General features: G+C 35.7%; 1 protein-coding gene across 1 annotated transcript in view; it reads left to right on the top strand.

The window, feature by feature from the left end:
- Window positions 1–19326, top strand: part of dnah6 (dynein, axonemal, heavy chain 6) — a 115459-nt gene extending 96133 nt beyond the window's left edge. The window contains exons 68-77 of the mRNA XM_088624575.1: window positions 2394–2537; window positions 4064–4178; window positions 10742–10863; window positions 11586–11715; window positions 12171–12298; window positions 14622–14807; window positions 16822–16894; window positions 17210–17361; window positions 17905–18127; window positions 18701–19326. Coding sequence (XP_088480701.1) covers window positions 2394–2537; window positions 4064–4178; window positions 10742–10863; window positions 11586–11715; window positions 12171–12298; window positions 14622–14807; window positions 16822–16894; window positions 17210–17361; window positions 17905–18127; window positions 18701–18804 — 1377 coding nt within the window. The 3' untranslated portion in view covers window positions 18805–19326. The remainder of the gene's footprint in view (window positions 1–2393; window positions 2538–4063; window positions 4179–10741; window positions 10864–11585; window positions 11716–12170; window positions 12299–14621; window positions 14808–16821; window positions 16895–17209; window positions 17362–17904; window positions 18128–18700) is intronic.
- The last annotated feature ends 5713 nt before the right edge of the window (window positions 19327–25039 follow it).

Here is a 25039-nt window from a genome sequence, read left to right as displayed (position 1 = left end):
GCACTTTCTCTCTTTTTTTGTCTTACCATGTATGTGGATTGTACACATTCCTATTGATGTGCATTTGCTAGAGATGTCAATTCAGTTTTTTTCATACTATTAACAACTTACTGTATGCTTTGCAATTTAAAAACTACAGAGCAACACACTCTAAGCTACCAAAGCATTTTCTATATTGTTTTTCTTTGATATTTAATTTATGTTTATTTGATTAATTTTCAAACAAAATATTAAATTAGAATTTTATTTTCACGTAAATGTTCCTGTTTTACAGGGCAAGACACTTTTTTATATAACTACTAACCTAACCTAACCCCATGGCACTATGGCCCTAGTAGAGCCCTGGCCTCCACTCATCTCCGTCCTGAGCCACTCTTCGCCATTCTCTCACTCTCAACTTTCTGAGGTCTCCTTCAACATCGTCCATCCACCTCTTGCGGGGATGCCCTTGAAGCCACCTTCCTTCCAGCTTTTGATGGAAGACTCTCCATACCCCTTTCTATCTGCTCTAGATTTCCAAGCCAGCGTAGTCGTGCTGCTCTTTCCTCCCCGGTTATCGGGGGATCCTCATACACTTTGTAGAGCTCAATGTTGGTTCTTATTCGCCACTCTCCTCCTTCCTGAACTGGCCCATAGATCTTTCTGAGGATCTTCCTCTCCCAAGTATTAAGATGAGTTATGCATCTCTTTTTGTCAGCACCTATGTCTCCGCTGTGTAGGTAACCACGGGGCGAATAACGATCCGATATATCACCTTCTTTACCCTCCTTGACAAAAGTCTGGTCTCCATCAGGTCCTGCACACTAAAGTAACATTGATTTCCTGCATTGATTCTCTCACTAATTTCCAGGCTGATTTCATTTTTCTCGGAGATCAGTGAACCCAGGCATATAAAAGTACTGACTGACTCGAACTGGTAGCCCTGGATTTGGAGCGGTGCATTGCTGGTGATGGTGTCCTTCCTGGTCATCACCATGTATTTGGTCTTCGCCATATTTCCAGCTGAATAAAGTTTTCTTTAAGTGTCCAGACGTTCCTACCCAACAAATCGACGTCATCCACAAAGGCTAAATACTGTCCCTCCTCTGTTGATATCAATGTTCCGTATCACTGATTCTAGAACCAAGCTGAATAGTAAACAGGAGAGTGCATCTCCTTCTCTAAGGCCTCATCTCAGATGAAACTCGCATGATACTTGGTTCTGCACCTGCACCTTACCACTTGTTTTGGTCATGGTCATCTTTACCAGCCTGATCAACTTCTGCACTAGTCCTAGCTGTCCTAGCATCTGGTACAAGTATGCTCTATCAACACTATCATATGCTTGCTTGTAATCTATGAATGGTTGATGGACAATCAGTGTTATATTCATAGCACTTCTCTAAGATGCATCTGATAGTGAATATATGATCCATCATTGACCGGTTACATCGAAACCCACACTGGTAGTCTCCAAGGATGCTCAGCGTGGGCTTCTAAGCAACTGGGTAGTACTTTTGTGAAAACCTTATATGCAACATTCAGCAGGGAGATCCCATGGTACTTCAAGCAGTCTAGTTTTGACTCCTTTTAGTGAATGAGGCAAACAAGGGTAACACTCCATTCGTCCGGCATATTTTCTTCCACCCATATCCCGCTTATTAGCTTGTATAGGCTGTTCGCCAGTTCTTCTCCCCCATATTTCAGCATCACAGCCGTTATCTCATCTTCCCCTGACGCTCATCCATCTCGCCGATGTCATTCAGCAGTTCTTCAAAGTACTCCACCCATCGTTTGAGTATCTTTCTTTCATCGCCAATCACGTTATGGTATCATTGTTATGGTATAACTTCTCAATTTCCTGTAACTTTTGATTTTGCCATTCTCTCTTCTTATGTCTGCATTACCTCTTGGCTAACGTGTGTTTTCTGGAGAACACCGCCACGCTGCTTCTCGTAGGTCTTTGTAACATTTTCTTCCTTCCTTCGTTTCTTTCTGTGATTTCCATCCTACACTCATCATATATAACTACTATACAGGGTAAATTGGAAACAACTCTCACTTAAGGCAAGATCCTATCATGCATATAAAATTGATTATACATGATATTACACTTAGTGTGTGACTAAGAATAGACTCTAGGTAAATACAGTATATACATCATTAAATAGTTGAAATGAAACCGCTTTTGAATTTATGGTATTGTGTTTTTTTAAATAACATACTGTACAAGCATACAGCATGGTTTGCCTCTCATACTCTGTCTAGACATTAACTTTTTCTCTGATAGATGATGTGGGGTCTCTCTAATTATTTGTATTATATGGAATCTTTTATGGCTAATAACAATACTAACAAAGGATAATTGATGTCAAGGAGTAAGTGTTGCTTTTTAATATTTTGTTAAATTACAGGAAAGGAAAAAGTTTGGGCCACTTGGCTGGAATATTCGCTATGAGTTTAATGACAGTGATAGAGAGTGTGCTCTCCTCAACCTAAACCTCTATTGCCAAGAAGGAGAGATCCCCTGGGATGCACTTATCTACATTACAGGTGAGGTATCTGCATATCACTGCATTATTTATAAGCTGAAATTTACTTATCTTGTTTCTTCTTACAATCAAAATAATAACTGCAATACAGTAATATATTAAGAACAATCATACTTATTACCTAACACTGTACAGTATATCTACCCACATAAATAACCCACAATCTTGAATTTTGATTTTTTTTTTGTCAAAAATAACTTATTTTAAGACACTTTTTTTTCTGACAAGCTATGCTTTATATTGGATGATATAATCATATTCCTGTTTGAACACCATTTTGTACAAATTAACAAATTTAAAGAATCGTACTATTTTCCCTTGCACATACTGTACATTGACTTCATGCTTTGAATTCCTCAAAAGTTGATATTTTCTGCAATTTCCCTCGTGAGATTAATAAAGTATCTATCTATTTTCTGAGTATTTTTCAGTTGTTGGACAAGTTCTGTTTCAGCCTAGTATTTTAAGGACTAAATATAAATACTATTTCTATGTCTTATATTCCTATATTAATTAATTTTCTTATGTTCTATTATAGCCTTCTATGTTGACAGTTCCAATAAATTTGCCTTTTGGCACAAACTTCACTGCAATTTTCATGAGATAATATATTTTGATTGACTTAGTCTGCCTGAGTTCTCAAATTAAGTCAATGAAAATGAGAGTTTATGGAAATAAGTTGTCTAATGTATTTTGTGTACTATCTGTTTGGCATCAATAAGCTAGTATGTGGAAAATAAATTAAGATTGGTTGCTACTTTTTTTCAACAATATTGTCTTAGAAAATACACCTTGCATATAATAAAAGTGCCACAGTAAATTAAGTGTGGCCAGTATTGAGTTTTTATTTTCTTTTTCTGACATGTTACATAGAGAATAATTTATAGGACAAGGATATAATTCCTGATGTGCTATCATGGGTGGCAGTGTAAACAGCACAAAACACTGGCTGGGCAATAAATTAGAAATGGGTAAAATAACATACTGTAGCAAGTTCCATACGCTCTTTAAAATACGACAGTACGGTTTTTACACACATTAAAACCAGAGAACCCCAGTGAATTGGCAGCCTGCAGCAGAATGAGAATGATGAAAGATTTTTAAAGTGCTCAAAGAATCAGGTACAGTTTTGACATGAGATTTTAGGATGTCAAAAACATTCTTAAGGCTAACCCTTTTGAATGATTTGGGAGAAAACCGATTGTTTTCTTAAGATCTTTAACACCCCTAAAACATAATCTAATTACAATCAGCACAAAGACGAGGTCTAGATGCTATTGTTTAGTTAGAAAGTGACAAGAATATGCAGATTGTGTTGTACAACAAGAAATTACAATTGTATATTTGAGTGAAATATGTTCAAATCTATTATAGTACATAAACAAAATTGCACTTGAATGACTTCTTTGTGTGTTGCAATCTTGATATTCTTATGATCTCAGAATCCATCGGTGAATAATCGTGCTTCAGCAGTAGGGCAGTCTTTGATCTAGGTAATGAATTTCATACTCTCTAATGCTCCTAAAGGTGAGATCACCTATGGTGGAAGAGTGACAGACTCCTGGGACCAGCGTTGCCTGCACACTATCCTCAAGTGTTTCTTTTCCCCTCCCATCCTGCTGGAAAGCTATAAGTACTCTGCATCAGGCAAGTGACTTCCTATTCCGCCTTTGCATGCAGTAACTATCAAAATCGAACAAACTGGTGTGTAGTAGCAAATATAGAGTGCTATTAAATTAGAAGAAAAACTTTTTTGACTTAAAAAAATGGATTCCCATGACAGTAGGAAAATTCCCCTGCAGTGACAGCGAAGTCCTAGAACTTCGAAATTCCTGGTATGAGTGCAGCCTGTACACTGTATTTCCAACAGTGGAGTTTCCAGTGGCAGTGGCGGTGTATAATTGAGCCTGTTGGGGAATCATACACTGAGAACTTTGGTTGACACTATGGAACTAGATGTGACTTGGTTATGCACGTGTTGGTGTCTTCAGATATTCCAGGCTTGTGCTGGTTTGCAATGGAAAATTTAGCGGCGACTCCAAAATTTTATTTAAATGTGGTGCAATGCTATTGCATGCTTTGTGGTTTTGATTTTTAGGTACCAAAATCACCAACACCAAGATTGTAAAAGTATTTTTATTCCGTTTCTTTGTGGAAAATAAAAGAAAATCAAGCACATCTACGGTATATACAATGTCGATTAAGTTAACTTTATTTGATTTTAATCTATGTACAGCATATAATCTATATGAGCATGAAAGTACGAGCATGAAAAATCAATAAAATTGGTATAATTTTCCAATCTTAGATAAGATCAATTATGTTGCAGTCGATATCCTGTCTTCTTTCAAGAGATGTCTGTATGATCCTTGGATCAATTTGCTATTTAACTATTACTATATGTGAGCTAGATAGGCCAAATAACATACTATTCGTATGTTCAATGAGGTTTATCATTCTTGCTGAGTTTTTACCTACAGAAGGTACCCAAGTTTTGCAATACTTTAATTATAGACACAACTGTGTTGCAATGAGTAAAGTCAAGTGCCTTTCACAGATATTGTTTTACATATTCAAAATTTAGCAGGTGATTACAAAGAGTGAAAAAACAAAACTATGTTACGTTTTATGATATTGAACATAATAAATCACATCTTAAAAGTTTATTTTAATTTTAATATTCTAGTTGTTATAGAATTGGTTACTGTATTTTTCAACTTTATTTTAGAAGAATTGACTATACTGTATATCTACATATCTATATATACAGCAGCAGCCATATCACCCTGCAACTCACAACTGGCAACCCACTGAAGCTAAGCAGGTGTGAGCCTGGTCAGTACCTGGATGGGAGACCTCCTGGGAAAAACTAAGGTTGCTGCTGGAAGAGGTGTTAGTGGGGCCAGCAGGGGGCGCTCACCCTGCGGTCCATGTGGGTCCTAATGTCCCAGTATAGTGACGGGGACACTATACTGTAAACAGGCGCCATCCTTCGGATGAGATGTAAAACCGAGGTCCTGACCCTCTGTGGTCATTAAAAATCCCAGGGCGCTTCTCGAAAAGAGTAGGGGTGTAACCCCGGTGTCCTGGCCAAATTTCCAATTGGCCCTTACCAATCATGGCCTCCTAATAATCCCCCTTTATGAATTGGCTACATCACTCTGCTCTCCTCCCCACTGATATCTGATGTGTGGTGAGCGTTCTGGTGCACTATGGCTGCCGTCGCATCATCCAGGTGGATGCTGCACATTGGTGGTGGTGGAGGGGAGTCCCCATTACCTGTAAAGCACTTTGAGTGGAGTGTCCAGAAAAGTGCTATATAAGTGTAAGCAATTATTATTATTATTATTATATCTAATGTAGCCAAATTACCCATGTGGTTAACTTCCTATTGAAGGAAACACAAGAATAAAAACGAAAGTCAAAATATCCATGAAACTATAAATATCCATTACATCAAAATATCCATGAAACTAAAAAATGAATCAATAAATGTTTATCCAGGCTTTTAAAATAATCGCTAAAGCAGAACTCCGAAATATCTTGATTTTTAAATGATGTCATTGGCAAATAGGATTTGAATCCATTTCTTTTCACAGTGCTGTTCTTTTTAGGTAAGAAATAATTAAACTGTCATTTGAATTTTATATAATTTGCAACTTAAACCTTCAGTAGAAATTCAATTTACAACTAGTGGAATGAAATCCATTCAGTGGTATACTTATTCCATTTAGAATTAAAAATGGAATTTAGCATATTAACATCCTGAAACCAATTTTTGTTGTGGTTAAAAGATAACCTTGCCTTTTAGGTTGTAGCTCAAAGGTATATTTTCAATAGGGATTTCAAGCAAAGCTGTGGTAGGAGGTGACCTTTGTTAAAAGTCACACTTCAAGTTCAACTTGGAAATATGAGAGATTTTCACTGAACTGACTCAGCTACTGTACAGTTTAGTCTGAGTGTCTTGTTAACAAACTAACCTGAAAACGCTGAGTTGATTATGTCATCATTGCACGTTTTTGCAAAAATGTTCCCTTTAACTAAAACATCTATTAAGCATGTCCAGTGCTGTTATCCAGTGATATTTATAATTTGCTACAGTAAAATGCAGTATTCACTTACACAAGATTGCACAGTACAGATATAGAGTGACAGATTGTGTTATCTATACAGAATCAACAGAGAAGTATGGGTATGCATAATTTCAAACAAGAACAACAAGAACAAAATGCTTAATATTCCAATAGATTATGATTTTGTTAGATCTCTAATATATTTATTGTATTAATGTGAGGGTAAAAATATCTGCCTAGTTTCTTTTTAAAAGGAGAATTCTCATAACACTTTAAATGTTGCCACAGAGTTCTATGTACCGATTGAGTGGCCTTCTTCAGTTCATTCAGATGTGAACAATTTTTGGTAAAGATGTGAAAAACCAATTTGGTATTTTTTGAGTTACACAATCCTCAGTCTTGAAAAAATACCATTTACAGTGAAATACAACTCAGTTGGGAAGAAGCTGTATAAACTATTGAGCTGTATTTGTATTTATTAACCGGCAAAGAAAATTGAAAATTGAATTTAGGTTCTCCATAAGCGGAAACACAAAGGCTCAGGGGAGCCTGCATCAAACTAGATTTTCAAACCATGTTGTTGAAACCAATATCATGGCTTCTTTCATGAAACAGATAAGATCCTCAGATGTATTGTACATATCCCCAGTATTATTTACTAATAAACAAGCTAGATTGGTCAAATGGATCCTTCTCGTTTATATTTTTTTTCTGTTCTAAAGGATATGTTTGCTGCAAACGTTTCTCAAAACTGACATATTTAGGAATGTGCTGAACACTTTGGTTGCTGTGAAGTTTATTTCACAAGTGGAAAACAGAAACAATCCAATCATACGTGTGATCTGTTTTAAATATTATACACACCATATGATAAACACATACTGAAAAAACTGCATTTGTTTCTTATATCTGAACAACATGAACAGTCAACCAACAAATGTTTTATTCCCATCAATCCATGCAAGATTTCTTATTGTTGAAATAAAATATTAACATTACTACATATTAAATCATATTAAACATTAATATCTACCAAACACCAAATCAAAACCTAACCACCTAGGATGTGCTGGCTGCTGTTTTTCTCACAATGGCGTTTTTAAAGGTATGGAACACATTAATGTTTACGATGTTTACTATGACCGAGTAAAGGGGTATAAAGTAATTTAGAGATTTTGAACAAAAATCAGAATACTCTTCCACTTAATTGATCAATTTTTTTATAGATAACAGTTGATCTATAAGAATAACTGGATAGGGGCTTCCCAGGACTAGGATTGGAGATGTCTGATCTGAAGGATACCTGACATCATACTGTATACTGGTTTTCTCATTTTTTATTTATTGGTAGAAAGACATTTTGATTCAATCCAAGTCTTAACTGTAACATTAAAAAAAACGAATATTTATAAGAATATATTATGTTTGCCATGGAAATTGAAATACACACACTGGAGTATTCAAGACATTTTTAGCTAATCTGGATTCTGTGAGAAATTTCTTCTATAAGTAGGTCACACTATAACAGCAGCGACATCATATTGTAATTAACCTTTGAATGCTGTTAATTATTTCTTAGCATGACAGGTCCCATATTTAAAGCACTTAGTATTTCTGTTCTCAGAAATTGAAAGATTTATTAATAATTAAGTATGTATAAATGTCAGAATTCTGTATAATGACAATGTTATTCTTTACATTCTATTATGGCGTTTAATGCTGAGTCTTGGAACTTAACAGAGTTTATGTATCTAACTCTATCTATGTAGTAATACATTGCTATATACAATAAATATATTCAGATGTTGTAAGTATTTGCAAGTTAAATAATCAGAATTTTTCTGCTGTGTATTTAAACATATTATAAAAAAGGCTAGATGAAACCCTCACCCCTCCCTTTTCTAAACCCAGATGAACTGACCCCTTTCTCTAAAAGCAGAAAATACAGTACTATGTGTGACCTAAACTCATACCTGAAAAAAAATCATGGTTAGATAACAAGAAAATTACCTTGTGTGCACAGTTCTCTGGGTTTTTAATACGGATGACTGATTATCCATTTAGGCAGTTTGATTTTGTGTTTAATTCAGCTTTTTTACACCAGTTTCATACATTGGGGAGTGGTGACATTGGGGAGTGGTGATCACTCAATGTAAGGTCAGTCTTGCCATCCTGATTATTGCATTGATAAAAACGCAATATCTGAGCAAACAATATTATCTGCATTTTTGTGGTTTGGGGCAACCCCATTTGCCTCTCTAGAGATTAGTAATGAGGAATAAACTAACCAAAATACAATTTGTCTTTAATGACTGGCCTATTTTATTAGCCTGGCCCTTAGGTGTCTTTGAGTATTTGTGTGGCTGGCCCTTGTGTCTCATCTAGCTATTTTTATCAATGGAAAATGTCTTGCTTACAGATGGGCTTGATTCATGGAAAATGAACACAAACGAGCACAACATGGGCAGTTGAGTCAGTGAAGCATTTCACTTCAAAGGCTCTTGAAAATGAATTTCTATATGGATCTTTTTGTGATTTGTAACATAATTGTATACAATTTTTTTTCAAATTGTATGATCCATACTGAGGCCATACTAAGTCTTTAGCACAGTGTGTCGATATCACTTGTTCTCTTTTCTACATTTATTTCCACATTTAAATGAAAATGCTATAGCACAGTAAAGGAGCATATTTCTAGCTCATGTTCTGATTAACCATTGTCTTCATACATAAGGGATCATCTTAGGATTTAATTGTTCTATTACTTCCGAAAAAAGTGTGGGTATTTGTGACATATTATATTAAATTTAAGCAGGTACAGTATGCTCACCAGGCCCAGTTTACTATAAAAAATCAGTGCCTATCCATGATGAATCAATTACTCTGAAGTTTGTTTTCTGTTGTTTTAAACCCTCCATTAAAAAGTATAGTTACTTTGGAAGAGACAATATAAGGACGTTCAACACTTCATTTTCTACCCTACTTTTTTATTTTTAATTAAAGGCTACAGCCCCTGCAATCCTGCCATTAATCTTCAGTTAATGCCTCTCTTTTGATGTCAACGTATCCTGTTGGTAACAGAATGTATTCAAAAACCGGTATTGGCACTGAATGAATATGAGTTGCATTTTGGGGCCACCACTCAGAAACTGTATTAAATCATTAAACCTTAAAATGTTATGATTTCCTTTTTATTCACATTTAACAATGACATTTAAGAACATAAATAAGGACACAAATTACAGGTGGACTAATTGCTCTTCTGTCCCACTGGGTAATTAGTAACTAATTGATCCAAGGATTCATCTGTTTTTTTTAAAGAAACCAGGATATCAGCTTGAACAACACTGACACTTGACTGTATAGCTTGTTCAATACTCGCACAGCTCTTTATGTTAAAAATTCCCCCTGCACCCAGTTTTAAATGCAGTTTCATGTAGTTTCCACTTGTTTCAGTGCTCTGAGTGAATGAAACACTATCTAGAACATTAACTTTTATTATTTAATACCAATTTTACCCCTATCTACAGCTTTGTAGACTTCAGAATTGAAGAAAACATCAACCATGTACTGTAACATTATAGTAGTTGATTCACGACAATGCTTAAGTAAATGAGAACTGAACCCATGATTGCTCCTAAACACCTATAGTAGCTAGGCATAGACAATGGCAATAAGATGGAGCTCAGGGAAGCTCAATTTCTTGTTGTTTTTTTAAATGTGCAGATAACCTCAAATATGAAAGTGTGGGCTATCTTTCAGAAATCTTTACTCAATGTTTGCTAGTGACGAGTATCCAAAGTTAAACTGAGTCATGTTATTGTTTTAGTTTTCTCAGATTTATTTGTGAATTTCACGCCCTGTACGTTTCTATACTAACAATATAAAAAGAAAACACTTTGAGTGGATACATTTAACACATTCTATTTAGAGAGATAACATTTCATTGAGGATTCCAATGAACACGGTTTCAAAAGGCTGATAGATCTTTTTAATAGTGCTCATCCTGCCTGAGATTACTTATCTATGAAAGAGGTTTCACAATACATTTTACTTTTAATGGATCTGGCTCACATGAACATTTAGCAAGGACCCAAAAATGTGTTAAATTAATGAATGTATTATCCTTAATGGCAGGGATATATTTCGCTCCTGAGGCAGACAGTTTGCAAGATTACAAGGAGTACATTGAAAATCTCCCTTTGATTGATGATCCAGAGATTTTTGGAATGCATGAAAATGCCAACTTGGCTTTTCAGGTTTGTAAGCATTTTAATTAGCCTTTACAGGCCTTTTCTAAAATGGGCATGGTTGTGAAAACATCCACACAAGGTTTTGACTATAATTGTATTACTTAATATTCATAATAATGTAATATACAGTATGGCAGGTATTTTGAGTTCAATGTTTCTGTCAACCATATTTAAAGTAACATGTTTGTATTGTATTGACATGTATTGCAAATAGTATCAAAATAGTTACTAAAACAAAAAAACTTTTCTTTAGATTGTTTCTCGTCATAGTAAGAATACTTCACAGATTAGACAAAACTCAGCTATTTGTATATTTTATGATGATAGGCTAATAATTATAATACTTGGATGTCTTCAGACTTTCTTTTTCGTGAGCCTTTTTTAAAGCCCCATAACAATGTCAGACAATGTCAGCTTTCACACATTATGCACTTTTAGTGCATTTGCTAATTTAATCATACAGCTTAATATTAATATGAATTATTCACAAATTATCTATTTGTGAGACAATCTTTAACCTAGTTCTCTGCCTTCATGTAATCTTTGTTATCACCCAAAATGTAGAAGTCAAAATGTCTTGAAATGGAGTACTATAATAGTATCATACTCCATCCTCATTATTCTTAAAGGTGACACTTTCAAGATTAGCTGAATTCATAATAGATATGCAAGAAATAGTTACTGTTACTGCTGAAAAATTACCCAGTGTTTTGCTCTCATTCACACAGCGTCAGGAGACTGCGACTCTTATCAACACTATCCTTGAAGTTCAACCCAGGTCTTCTGCACAGGGGGCTGGAAAAAGCAACGATGAAATAGTCCAGGAGCTAGCAGACTCCATATTATCTAAAATCCCAGGTGAGCATTGATCATAAGCATTGAAGACTTCACTGTTTTAAATTTGTCTCTTAGAAGTGGATCTACTGTACATACAAAAAATCCAGAGACTGCATGACAAGCTGATGGTACCACAATATATTGGGGAAGGAAAAATACTTAAATTTGCCCTTGCTAGGACAAAGGTCTATAGCAAAATAGAGCCAGATTAATTCCATGGAGTCCTTCAACAATCTCAGAAGATACCATGTCAAACACATCAAATCTGTGAACATCAAAAAACATATACTGAGATACTTCAGCTGAAGAAAAATGAAATATGATATTTTTAGCACTAAAAATTAGTTGACCACTAATGAACTTTTTCCACTAATAAAACCTTTAAATTCCTTATTTGGATTACTCACTAATTCATAGTATTAAGACAAAGCATTTGTTAATGTTTTCAAGTTATCTTCATTCCTTCATTTTCATAGAAAAACTTGAAATGGAAGAAGCTTCAGAGAGCTTGTTTAACAAAGACGCACATGGACGAGTCAATTCATTAACTACAGTACTGGGACAGGAAGTTGATCGTTTTAACAACCTGTTGAAGCTGCTCAGGGTGAGTGTAAATGCGCAGGAACAAACACACAATGGATAATGTGGTAAATGAACACCCCAGATTCTCATTCTGTATGTAAGGCATATTTATAACAGTCCAACACAGAATCACATTGCACACTGATTTAATTCTTAAACAGAGATAATCTTTGTTTTCTTTTTGCACGTAAAACCAACTTTTTCATTTACTACTCAGTAATTAAACTCAAAACAAAATACGCAGTAAAATAAATATTAAAATCACTTGACATGACATGATTTTAATATGGATTATGCAAAATCTTCAATGTAAAAGTGGAGAATATATACAGTACAGAGGTTGCCATCAGTATGCGAAAACAAAGCAAGACTATAGTGTAAAACAGAGCCCTCTTTTACATTATGGCATTATGCTTCCTCTGTTTTATTCATCTGCAGAAGGAACTTGCTGCTCTACTTTCAGCAATCTATTTAAACGTTACACATGTAATAGAAATTCTTTTTATTATGGACCCACTAAACCTTTTTTTTACATGATGTCGAATTTGTGTAAGTTGAGTCTTGCATTACCTGGGGAAAGACAGTATTCAGTGAGTTTAAATTTGTTTCATAAGTTCGACATAGTTTGACATTATAGGAGATGACATTACATTAAAGAGCGTGGGTGGTACTTTAACTGTGGTAAAGCCTGTATTTGCGAAAAACATGTTTTCAAGCATTGAGAAGCAACAAGCCTTCCAAACTAATTAGCTAGTCAGGCATCTAGTTAATATTAAATTAGTGATCAAATGCCTATGCATGATGTTTAGTGGTGGTTTAGTAAAGTCTAAAAATGAACAGTGTTTAAACAACCCTAAATCAAAACTAAAATGATTTTTTTCTCTTAGTGTTTTCCTACTTCAGGTGAACATTGTTAAAGGCTTTTTCTTCAACTAGTTCTTTTTTTACAGAGAAACTCAAGTGAGACATCTCCATGCACTCTTACAATAAAAGTTATCATTGCATCTGTTTTCTGCTTCTTCTCATTTAACCTTATTTGACACAATCTGGAAAACTTGAACATTCTGTGCAATAGCAATGAACAGCCAATCTTTGCCTTCAATAAATGTCAAACTGTGATAACTGGCATTATGTTTTTTTTTTTTAGTTTCCTTTCAGCTACTTGCAAGAGTGAGATAGTGGAAATGTTGTTTTGAGAGCTGTACAGTATTTAACTGTTTCAGCATCATGCAGTGGAGAATTTGCAAGTATTACTGTTAGAGAAATATAATGAAAATTGCTGAAGTTGCCTGTTATTTGTATTTATAATTTACTTTCTTTTATTATTTAAGCTGTGGCTGTATAACATATTCTTCCCAAAGCAGTGTATAAAGAAAGCCATATAATTCAACTACAGAATGGCATCGCCTTTGAAAAATATCCAGAAGTTAAAGAATGACAACATAATGTAGATATGCTGTAGCTGCCTGTATTTGTTATAATGCACCAATGATGTCTCTCCCTTGTACAGTACATATGTCACAGAGGACTATTTTAAGAAGTTGCCCCATGAGACATATAGGCTTTCACTACAGTATTACAGGTTAAGAGCAGGAGAACATTTAATTTGGAGCAAAGCTCATAGAAATATAAGATGGAAGAGCAGTGTTCTGGGCTGAGCACTGGAAGGTTTGGTGTGAAGATTTATTTTTTACAGGAACTGCTTTTGTGCTCTTGGATAAGTTACTTCACACAGATTGCTGCTGTGAAATACCAGATTTTATAAATGGTCATATTAGTCACTGTGGATGAAAACATCAGCCATACAGTATATAGTAAATTAATATTAGAAATCACTGGCATATAGGAAATGTAAGGTACAGTGCAGTATGTCACATTTCCTCTAATTGCCCTGCCTCTCTGTCAATCTCTGTGCAAGAACTAATTAATGGTTATTTAATTTAGCACATAACACACAGGTCCAGGGGTGCACAAATCCTTAAATAAAAATCTAAGTATAAATTACATAGCTGCACATCATTAAATACATTAACAAAGGTAATCTTCTTTGTTCTTTACACACATACACATAACATCTGCTTAAGACATTTTTCTGTTTTTTTCTTTGTCACTATGAGTTGAAGAAAGCTTGAAAAGACAGTGGGTTCGCTGGAATCCTTCAGGAAGCAGTGTGGCTGAATAAGATACCAGTAACAAAACCAGCAAGATGGACAGAATGGCCTGCTCTTTTCTTTAACCTATTATATTCCAGTGATTCATTTATTGACATTTACGTCTTAAAATATGGAACTCAATGAACCAGCATACTGTATATGTTGTCTTTTTAATTGTCTCCCCCCCACCAGAACTCTTTAAACACACTAAAGAAAGCTATCGCTGGATTTGTGGTTATGTCAGAGGAGATGGAGAAAATATACAACAGTTTTCTCAACAACCAGGTCCCTGACCATTGGGCCAACGCTGCATATCCCTCTTTAAAGCCTTTGGGAAGCTGGGTGAAAGATTTGGCCCTCCGTACTGCCTTCATTGACGTAAGTGCTTTCCCTGATACACTCACTCAGGCAACGAACAGCTGGCTATTTTGACTATACTGCATGTTATTGCTCAGATAATCCTCTGTTGTTGTCATATCTTTATATGGATATAGGTATATCTATAGTCTAATGTAACACTATTACTTTCTTACTGGCTGTGTGGAAAAGAACAAATTAGTTTTCTGTTTGTAATCTACGCAGATTGTTAGTACTTTAATAACAATATTCCAAATTAACACAGAATTACAATGATAGGGGCAGAGTTCCTGTTCTATCATGTTAATGTAAGTAATTCCTTAATCAAAATGCCTTTACTTAGCCAGTTTGTTCTTGATGTGAAAAGAAGAGAACAGTAAAAGAAATAAGCATCGCACAACAACTGCAATAATGTTTGTTCGCATTTAAAAACAGGAATACATTTATCTGTTGGTTCACTAATTTGGCAGACTTGCTTTCAGACGAAAAACTAAATTAAAATACAATTAGCATTTCTTTATCTTTAGTGTTTTGATTTGCATGTCATTTAGTTGCACAGTATGTTAAATAAACATACCTTACGTAATCATAACCATTGTCAACCAATGTGACACTTGAGTAAATTACTGAGACTTGTTTTGTATAATTTTTGAAATAATGTACATGTATGTCTGTGCCACTTCATTTTTGTGATTTGCAAATGTCTAAATACTTTCAATAACAGCTAAAGCAAGGACAGCCGGCTACCTTGGTTTGTTTTGTGGTATAGTTCAATGCCACTGCCTCTGATATGCATCCCTGACTTTAATCCAGCGATTCAGTCAAAGTGCAAGCTGCACTGAATTATAAATTCTGACAGTCTTACATGCACAAGTGTGGGAGCTACTAGTTTATGAGATTACTTCCAGGAAGACATAAACATTAAACGCATCATAGCTCTTTCCCATTTGGATCAACCCAGGGGGTGAACAAAACAAACCCATCCTTCAGCTATGCCTAGTGCACGATATTTATGGTCTTTTACAAATAACTAGAAACCAGATGGCTTCAGCCTGTTTATTTATTCTTCACTTCAGAGTAAAGGTGTATGGATTTAGTATGTTGCTTTGTTCTTATGATGATTTGAGCTATGTTTTATATGGCTGAGCAACAATCACACAAAGACTTTAGAACTGTAAATGGTTTACATATACAGGACATTATCAAAGGTAGTTCTCTGAAAATTTAAAGTGTAGAATACCCATGTTCCTAGTTATTTTCATCACTCCAAGAGTACTTTGGGTAGTTTATTTTATGACTGATTCTGTTGAAGGAAAGCTAAAGAAAACCTTCACTGCTTCATCCAAATCATGCCATTAAAAAAAAAAATCATGTCAGATGCAGTATATCACTTTTTATGCATATTATTAATGTAGAGTATTATTAGCCTTAATTACACGGAACCATTCTTCTGTAGAGCTATCCATCATTTATTATGAGTGATAATAACCCTCCTATTGGTCATCTTTAAAACAAAAAATAACCAATAGATTAAAAACACAAACCTTAGGTATTGTTGTGTGCAATATTGATCACCATATTATGAAAAAAAAATTGCTCCTCTGAAATCAATCCAAAGAAGAGCAATCAGATGTATCCCAAGAGAATGTCCTACACTGATAGACTGAAGGAAACGGAATCTTATTAGTCTTGAACAGAGAAGATTGAGTAGACCTGTTACAAGCAGTCCAAATCCTCAAAAGCTTGCACCTTTGACCTTGCAATAAACACAAATAAACACAAACCAGAGGACACAAATGAAAACTATGAGAAACTGCATTAAAACCAACAGCATGAGAGCACTTCTTACCCAAAGTCTGGTGGGAATGTAGAAGAAGATATCCAACCACGTTGTTGAAGGTGATACCCTGGCTTCTTTGAAGAAATAGCTGCATGAGATCCTTCCATGAGCTGCTAACTACTAAATGGGCCTGATGGTCTCTTCTTAGTGTAGCTATTCTTATGCTCTAAAGCTTGTGTGTTTTTCTTTTGGCAGAGCTGGATTAGAAAGGGTCAGCCCAAGTCTTTTTGGATTTCAGGATTATTCTTCCCTCAAGGTTTTCTGACAGGTAGTGTATGAATATGAACTGAGTATCATCTAACAATTGCTTAAGAAGATTTTCATGTGATCCTCCTGTTTTATAATTATATGACTATATTCTGTGTTTTTTTGTAACATATGTGAGTACAAAGAGCATCTTCTAACAAATACAGCCTACAGTAAATAAAACTGTTAAACTGTAACTTTAACAGTTAACTGTAACTGTTAAATTTAGCCTAAATAAAAAGTAAACTGTTGATTACTAGCTTTATTAAATTCTTTGGATGATTCAAATCTAGGTTGTCTGATGTGATGCTACTGTATGATTCTCATATATTTCTAGGTGCTTTGCAAAACCATGCTCGTACCTACAACCTTCCTATTGATGAGCTGAGCTTTCATTATAACATCATCCCTGCATACCGTGATCAAGCAGCTGTGACAGAAGCAATGAAAACACTGCAGTTTGGCAGTGAGCTAGAAATGGACAAAGAGGTGTGTGTCTTTACTTTGAATGTTACCATTACTTGCACAGAGAATCTCCAATTAATTAAGGTGCTACAGTACATACAGTAGGACTGTGAATGTTGCAACTGATAAGCATTTTCTCAGCTGGTATGCAGCTCTTTCAGTTTAACTATTTTGACAGTTTATCTTTTTAATATACATAATTCATCATTGTAATCCCAGCATGTAAAAAAGGGAAAAAAATGTTAATGTTTTGTAATTGGAAATATTTTGTATTTGCACTAATTGGAAGATCAAGATCCTGCTGTGTGTGTCATAAAGCCATTTAAATACTTTATTAGTTTCATTAAAATACATTAAACAGATAAAGACTGATCTTTCCTCTATGTAAGTCATTATGTATTCCAGGTTTTGTGAGTTTTCATGAGAGCACAAATAGTTTGTGTGTGATGTTGAATTAGAGCAGAAAGGCCCATCAAAGGCTGTCCGAGCCCCAGGCCTGAAGTCTTTGGCAATTGTGGGATTTGAATTCCATTGACTCTTGTCTTGTTCTATGCTTTCTTCTTCTAGCTGCCATCCCCAGAGGATGGCGTTTTGGTCCATGGCATGTTCATGGATGCCAGCCGCTGGGACGATGACAAAATGGTCATTGAGGATGCACTGCCACGACAGATGAACCCCATGCTACCTGTGGTTCATTTTGAGCCCCGGCAAAACTATGTGCCAGATCCTTCCCTGTATCAGGCACCACTCTACAAGACTGCAGCCAGAGCGGGAACGCTTTCAACCACAGGTAAAGTATTAGTAAGAGTCCCAATCCCAGTCAACAGAACTACGTTGTGTCAAAGGTCATGATTGTGCCGCATGCAGCCTGATTCTACCCATTGTCACAGCATCTGTGCTTCAGAGCCTAAATGAACATAAACTCACGACTGGAAAAAAAAACGGTCCCCTGTGGTAAAGGATCAGAACATTTTTGTGAGTCTAGGAGAGTTATGGCATCATGAAAGGTTCATTAAACATTATGAGCCCTCTTACACTTGCAGAAGTGTGCCTTACAGTTATTTCTGTATACAGAAAAAAGTAAAAGGTTTATTCCATGCTGAAAAGAGAAGAAAGGAAACACAATGTTTCAGCAGCCTATGCATGCTGACACAGCTACCTACTTGAACTACTTCTGTGTACAGTATAACAGTGTAAATCATTTGGTCTTCTCTGAGTAGTCACTTACAGGACCTATTGCTTTAGGCAAACACTGTAACAGGTTCTTAAACTATTACTTGTTATTTTGATGCTGATTGTAATTTTGAGGGCTAATATTGATGGAAATTATAATAAAAGCTGGTTTAAATATCCTTTGTTTTAGGTCACTCTACAAACTTTGTTGTGACAGTGCTGTTGCCATCAATGCGGGAAAGCGATTACTGGATATCCAAAGCATCTGCTTTACTGTGCCAGTTAAATGAATGAAACTGAACAGAAAAAAGAACATCTATTAAAACACAGATTGTAAGAAACATGTTTTTTCCACTATAATCTCTGGAATTGTAAGGAGGCATGAAGGATGTGCTCTGTGTTAAATGTAAAGTATGGGAATTTTTTCTTCTATTTCATTCAAGATCCAGTGTGTCATCGAGTGTACTGTAGGTTTATTACATATGGCTGCTTTGTGTTCCCATGCTGTGCAGAAACAGATGCTCTTGGCCGAGAGGAAAAAAATAACCTTTAAAGAGCTAAGGCTCGTTGTTTTGTGCAACTTTTTTTTCAAATTCTTTTAAAACAGTGCCTGTGAGAGAAAAACCTGTACCCATAAAGTGTATTAATCTGGGAGAAAATTACATGACATAAGAAATAAAAATGTATAGATTTTAAGCAATCTATGACTTCATTAGGTATAATACTTATTGATTGATACTAGCATTTGCTGGTTTATTTTTTGCTCTGATTTCATTTTTTTAATAATGCACCAATAAAACACAGTATAGTTAATTGGCCATTTGTCTTGGAATTGTATTCACATACAGTAATTCATGTGCTAAGACCCAGCACAATTAGGTAATATTGTCTTATTGATTTTCTACATAAATGTTTCTCCTAACATGAATTTCATTTGTCTTTTATATTTTTATTTTAAGATGTTTACATTATAAATTCTAAAGGTTTCATTTCACCTGAACACTCTGAAACAAGAACCAAAATATGTTACCTTTTTTCCAAAAGCTACATTGTTTTTTGGGGTTTTTGGTTTGTGCACCAAAAACGTGTACAAACTTTTAGCATGGCGGATGCTTACTACATTTACAAGTGGTCTCAGTTCATACAAAATTGCTCAAGTCTTTATTTTATAACATTTATTTTCATGCACCTTGCTTATTCATTTCACTTTTTCTAAATGCTGTGAACAGTAAAGCCTTAGTAAAGAGGATTTGTAAATGAATACAATGCTCTCACTTAGGGGGATGCAGTTGCTATATGATGAGCCGCTGTTTAAAGGACTGTGATAGTAATGCAATGGGCCATCATCATTCTTATCAAGATGGACAGGAGGATGCTAAGGCAGTGTTTATTTGTTTGCCCTCCATCAGTCAGACCTCTGAAGGCTGCTGCTTCACAGGTCATTCGCTTTTCCCTCTTCTGTCATTTTTCATGTCAAGCAATCCTTCAATGCTGTGACTTGTACAAAAAAAAACTGTATTTGATAACACCTGATCTGCTAATGTTGTGTGTTGAACAAGACTTATCCTTCATATTGCCTTACTAAAATGTTTCCTGGTTTAATAATTGCTTACACTTATATAGCACTTTTCTAAACACCACTCAAAGCGCTTTACAGGTAATGGGGATTCCCCTCCACCAATGTGCAGCATCCACCTGGATGATGTGACGGCAGCCATAGTGCACCAGAACGCTCACCACACATCAGATATCAGTGGGGAGGAGAGCAGAGTAATGTAGCCAATTCATAGATGGGGATTATTAGGAGGCCATGATTGGTAAGGGCCAATGGGAAATTTGGCCGGGACGCCAGGGTTACACCCCTACTCTTTTCAAGAAGCGCCCTGGGGAGAGAAATGACCACGGAGAGTCAGGACCTCGGTTTTACATCTCATCTGGAGGATACTGTTACTATACTGTTTACAGTATAGTGTCCCCGTCACTATACTGGGGCATTAGGACCCACATGGACCGCAGAGTGAGCGCTCCCTGCTGGCCCCACTAACACCTCTTCCAGCAGCAACCTTAGTTTTTCCCAGGAGGTCTCCCATCCAGGTACTGACCAGGCTCACACCTGCTTAGCTTCAGTGGGTTGCCAGTTGTGAGTTGCGGGGTGAAATGGCTCCTGGCTGCTGGTTTAAATTATTTAAGACAATCTCTCCCTTTGCCTCAGTCATAATCACAGCTAAAGGGCCATAAGTTGTTTTAGGCTCAGAACACAATAGGATAAAAATATACATTATACAGTATATATACAGTATATTGTCCTTGATTAAAAACAATCTTTTACATCATTTACACCCTTTTGGGAGTTCTGTGGGTGATTCTATTTTCATGCTAAAATCCTTTTTTGATTTGAGTAGTGTTTTATGAAATAATATGAAAACACCCTATTGAGCCCAGTGAGATGACATGGTTGGAGTAATGTATCAAAAAGGGCAGAGACTTGTCTTCACAATCCAGATTTTTATTCAGTCATACTAGGAGCTTTCTTGGATATTTTATTCAATGTACAGATAAGTAACTTTACTTTCACTACATCACTGTCTTGCTGTAGTTTTACTGTCAGTGTTGGTACTGTATACTTTAAAAAGAGACAGATTAGGTAAGTGTGAGTCTGTTTATGAAGGTGATTTATTGACTGAGGATCAACTGTGTTAAAACATCAGGCTGACCCAACATCAGTCCAACACCGAAGCAAAATGCTGGTTTCTCCTTCGCACAGAATTGAAAATAATCATATGCTGATTGGAAACACTTTCAGTAGGCTAGATCCTTGGTGTACCACTGACACGATCATTTAGCTGATGATCAATTTCATTTTGGATGCTGAGCCTTCCCTGCTGTTGATAAAGTGTGTGAAACAAAAATCTGATGCCACTTTGTGAATCTTGGCTGGTAATCTAAGTTGTTTTTTTTCCCCAGTAGTTTTGGAGTTTTTTCCAGTAATGATATCTGTGCCATCTGTACAGGTATTCCCACAGTCCAATAACAGCAGGAGTGTTCTTTTGACACGACAGAATGTGTCTTGCACAATTACCTGTCCCTTACCCTCTCATGTGCTTTCAGTGATTTCAGGTCTTCGTCAGTATTCTGCTTATCCACTGCGAAGGGCTCACATTCTCAGCTCCTACGTTAAGCGCCATTTGTTTCCAACTTATCAGGATAATTTCTCATGAAATATAAAGTTCCAATTCAGGAGACAAGGTTACCTTCACTGTGGCCTTTCCTTTTCAAGCGTGGAGTGTTTCCTCCTTTAAATCAAGGAGAGGCGTTGTTAGAGACAACACAGGCCCAGAGTGTCACAGCTCCTCAAACAGGAATGACATTATGACTGTGAGTCTGGAAGAGAGCGAGTCATGCACCGTAGAGAAGGGATTACAAGGAAAAAATGCTCCTGATTGCAGATTTTGATTATATGAATATATAAGCTTTTGATTTTGAATATATGAACACCAGAAATCAGGAGAAAGACATTTGCCAAAAAAGTTATTATTTGCTAAAATAATTACATATCAATGTTTTTAATCACTCAAAAAGCTTGAAAACCACTCCTCTTACCCTCATTGAAGCTCAGTTGTTGATTAATATATATAGAATCCAAACTACTCGCACCCTCTTGCTTCAGTTCTCTGGCTTTCAGGTTAGCATTGATACACTGTATCAATGTACTGTATATTGTACTGTATATACTGTACATTGATATACTGTAACACTGTACTGTATATTCATTCAATCCTGACAGTTTTGTTGAAAAAAATGACTACCATTAATTTTATGTTCCCCCTGTATTACTTCTGTAGGTGTGCTTACCTATTCCTACAAAATCCTGCATTTTAAGATCAAAAGAACTGCAAACAAGAGAAGGCCATTTAGCTCATATACAGTAGCCTGTTTGATAGTAGCTACAGTAATTGATCCAAAGATCTTATCCACTGGTTTTTTGAAAAGTCAGGGCATTGGCTTCAACCACAGGGCTTTGCAACTTATTGCACATTCCACGTGCACTTCCATGTGATTTTCACTTGAGTCCTCTGGTTAGTGTTTCAGCCTGTTTTGGCATTGTCAAATGCCTTCGGGGATTTTGAATACTTGTGCAAGTCTCTTTGTAGTCTTCACATTATTAATACTAACACAAAGGTGTGGATCCTTCAAATATATCTGGCTGCTCTTCTTTGCACTGATTACAGAACAGAAATACAATATCTTTTCCATAACATGATCACCACAATTGCACACAATATCCTAAATGAAGCCTTACTAGGGCATTACACAATTTTAACTTGGCATACTATATCTTGATTGACTATATCCTAACACATCGTTTGCCTTTTTTAAAGCTTCCCCGCATTGTCTAGAAAATGGAAATGTGTTAAACAACTCAGTGTTTTTCATAAGCATATTTTATTCTAACTGAATACAAAACCCTGTAGCTGCCTATATTACCCATGATCTGCCAGGTGTTTCAGTCTTGATTTTCATCTATTTTTTAAATCTAATTTGCCAGTTCTGCCGTTTTTGCACAGCCTCCTAATTTGGTATCATGCGCAAAATTAACTAGTTTACTAACTTTACAACAACGTAGTGCTGAGAACAAAAGTTATTTCCTAGTCTAACCATGATAACCTCCTTGAATCAAAACCAGTCTTTATGTAAATATCCAAGGAGGTTTATTGCACCTAATTCTGTGTCTCTTGAAACAAAAAGATGTTTGAATTAAACAAACAATATGTAAGGAACAGTGGATGTGAAAAAGTAAATTCAGCTATATTTCCATCAACTCAGTTAAAGGAATAATTAGACTCAGTGTTGAAATAATTATGTAAATTTTGGGGACTTTGGAAGGCCCCATCCTAGATAAAGATAAATATTGTGAGTTTGGTCTTCACTATACAGGTAGTACAGTATGTATGGAGTACTGTAATGCGGAAAAGGAATTATTGATGCTCTAGTAATTTTCTTCATAACTTCACTTTAAATAGAAGTCAGACTTATTGATCTGTAATTACTGTTTGTAGGTCAGTTTTGTCCTTTTTCCATTTGATGGGACCTACATTGGCAATTTTCCAATCCAGGGATACTTCATGGATCTTACACACCAGGGTCAGACCTGTTTAACATGAGAAAGAAATGCAGTCACTTTTTGAAAGTGCTCAACCTACATGTATATTCCATCACATTTTCCAGATTATGGACGAGCACTCAAGAATGCAGTTATACTGTACATGGAGGATGTCTCTTTATTTAAGTGTTATTTCAAGAATTAATCAAAGGCAATTTAATTGAGAAAATCAATGATTTTCTAGCCAGTCTTGGGATTAAATCTTCTAATACAGTAATAGTATTATGGCTACCATTTGTACTCATAGAACCCATTTTAATCCCTATTTAACAGAATAAAGTGGATTCGATTTTTTAGTATGACGGTTAGCTCTCAGGTGGTGTTTATTTTTAACTGGATTTTAATCGTAATAAAATATTGAAAAGAAATAAGCTCAACAAATTTGAGGTAAATAGGTCAAAGCAAATGAGATTTCACAAACAGTAACATGATCTTAATCCACCCATCCATCCATTTTCCAATCTCTTTATCCAATACAGGGTCGCGGGGGAGCCAGTGTCTACTGAAGAAGATTTTAATCTGTACCCTCAAATAAAATGGCTTCTGGATCACAGCCACATGCTGTTAGCACAGTGATCACATTTTATCATTTATTTTTAAATAATAGTGATGTCTAATAATTCCAAACAGCACATTTGTATACAAGGTATTTGACTCATCCCAAGCCATTTCTTAACAGAACCCTAGGTATTAGATAACTTCTTTCAAGCTCTTACAACCCCCCAAAAAGTGCACAGAATTATACCTTGTTTTCTGTTTTAAATGTATATTCCTGTAGGTTCCATATGTGTCACCTTGGTTTTCACTGTAGATTCTGAAGATGTCTCATGGGTTGACCTAGTCAATGCCTTTCAGACACATAAATTCTTAAATCGGGTCCCCTCATACTGTTCTCTCTGAGAGTCTAAACAAGATGCAGTTCTTTTAGCCAGTCAGTGTACTGTAGGATGTTTCTTTCAGCCCAGGACTGTACCTGGTTCTTCATCTCTGGTCTGATTCCAGATAAGCAATATTTTTTTTGTTGATCAGACAATTTCAACATAATATAGTTTGAATTTATATTAAACTTTTCACTAAACTGTACTATATATTGTCACATTTTCCTTTTCTTTGCTTACCCATATTATATAGAAGATGTAAAGACCCCTTATTCACCTTAGAAGCATTGCCCTTATTAGACAATTTCTCTCGATGTCAATGCTGACTGCTTGATTCATGCATTTATAACACAAATGCCTGATTATGGTAGCTCTTTGCTCCCTAACAATCCTCTCAGTATGTTGCAATATGTCCAAAACACTTAAATGTTTATATTTGTTGCTTATAAAGTCACAAATTCAATAAAATATCTTGTAATGATAAAAGGCT

The sequence above is a fragment of the Lepisosteus platostomus genome, chromosome 1 (genome assembly GCF_059453375.1).
Source record: "Lepisosteus platostomus isolate fLepPlt1 chromosome 1, fLepPlt1.hap1, whole genome shotgun sequence".
Classification (NCBI taxonomy): Eukaryota; Metazoa; Chordata; class Actinopteri; order Semionotiformes; family Lepisosteidae; genus Lepisosteus; species Lepisosteus platostomus.
This window is presented reverse-complemented; position numbering and strand designations above follow the sequence as displayed.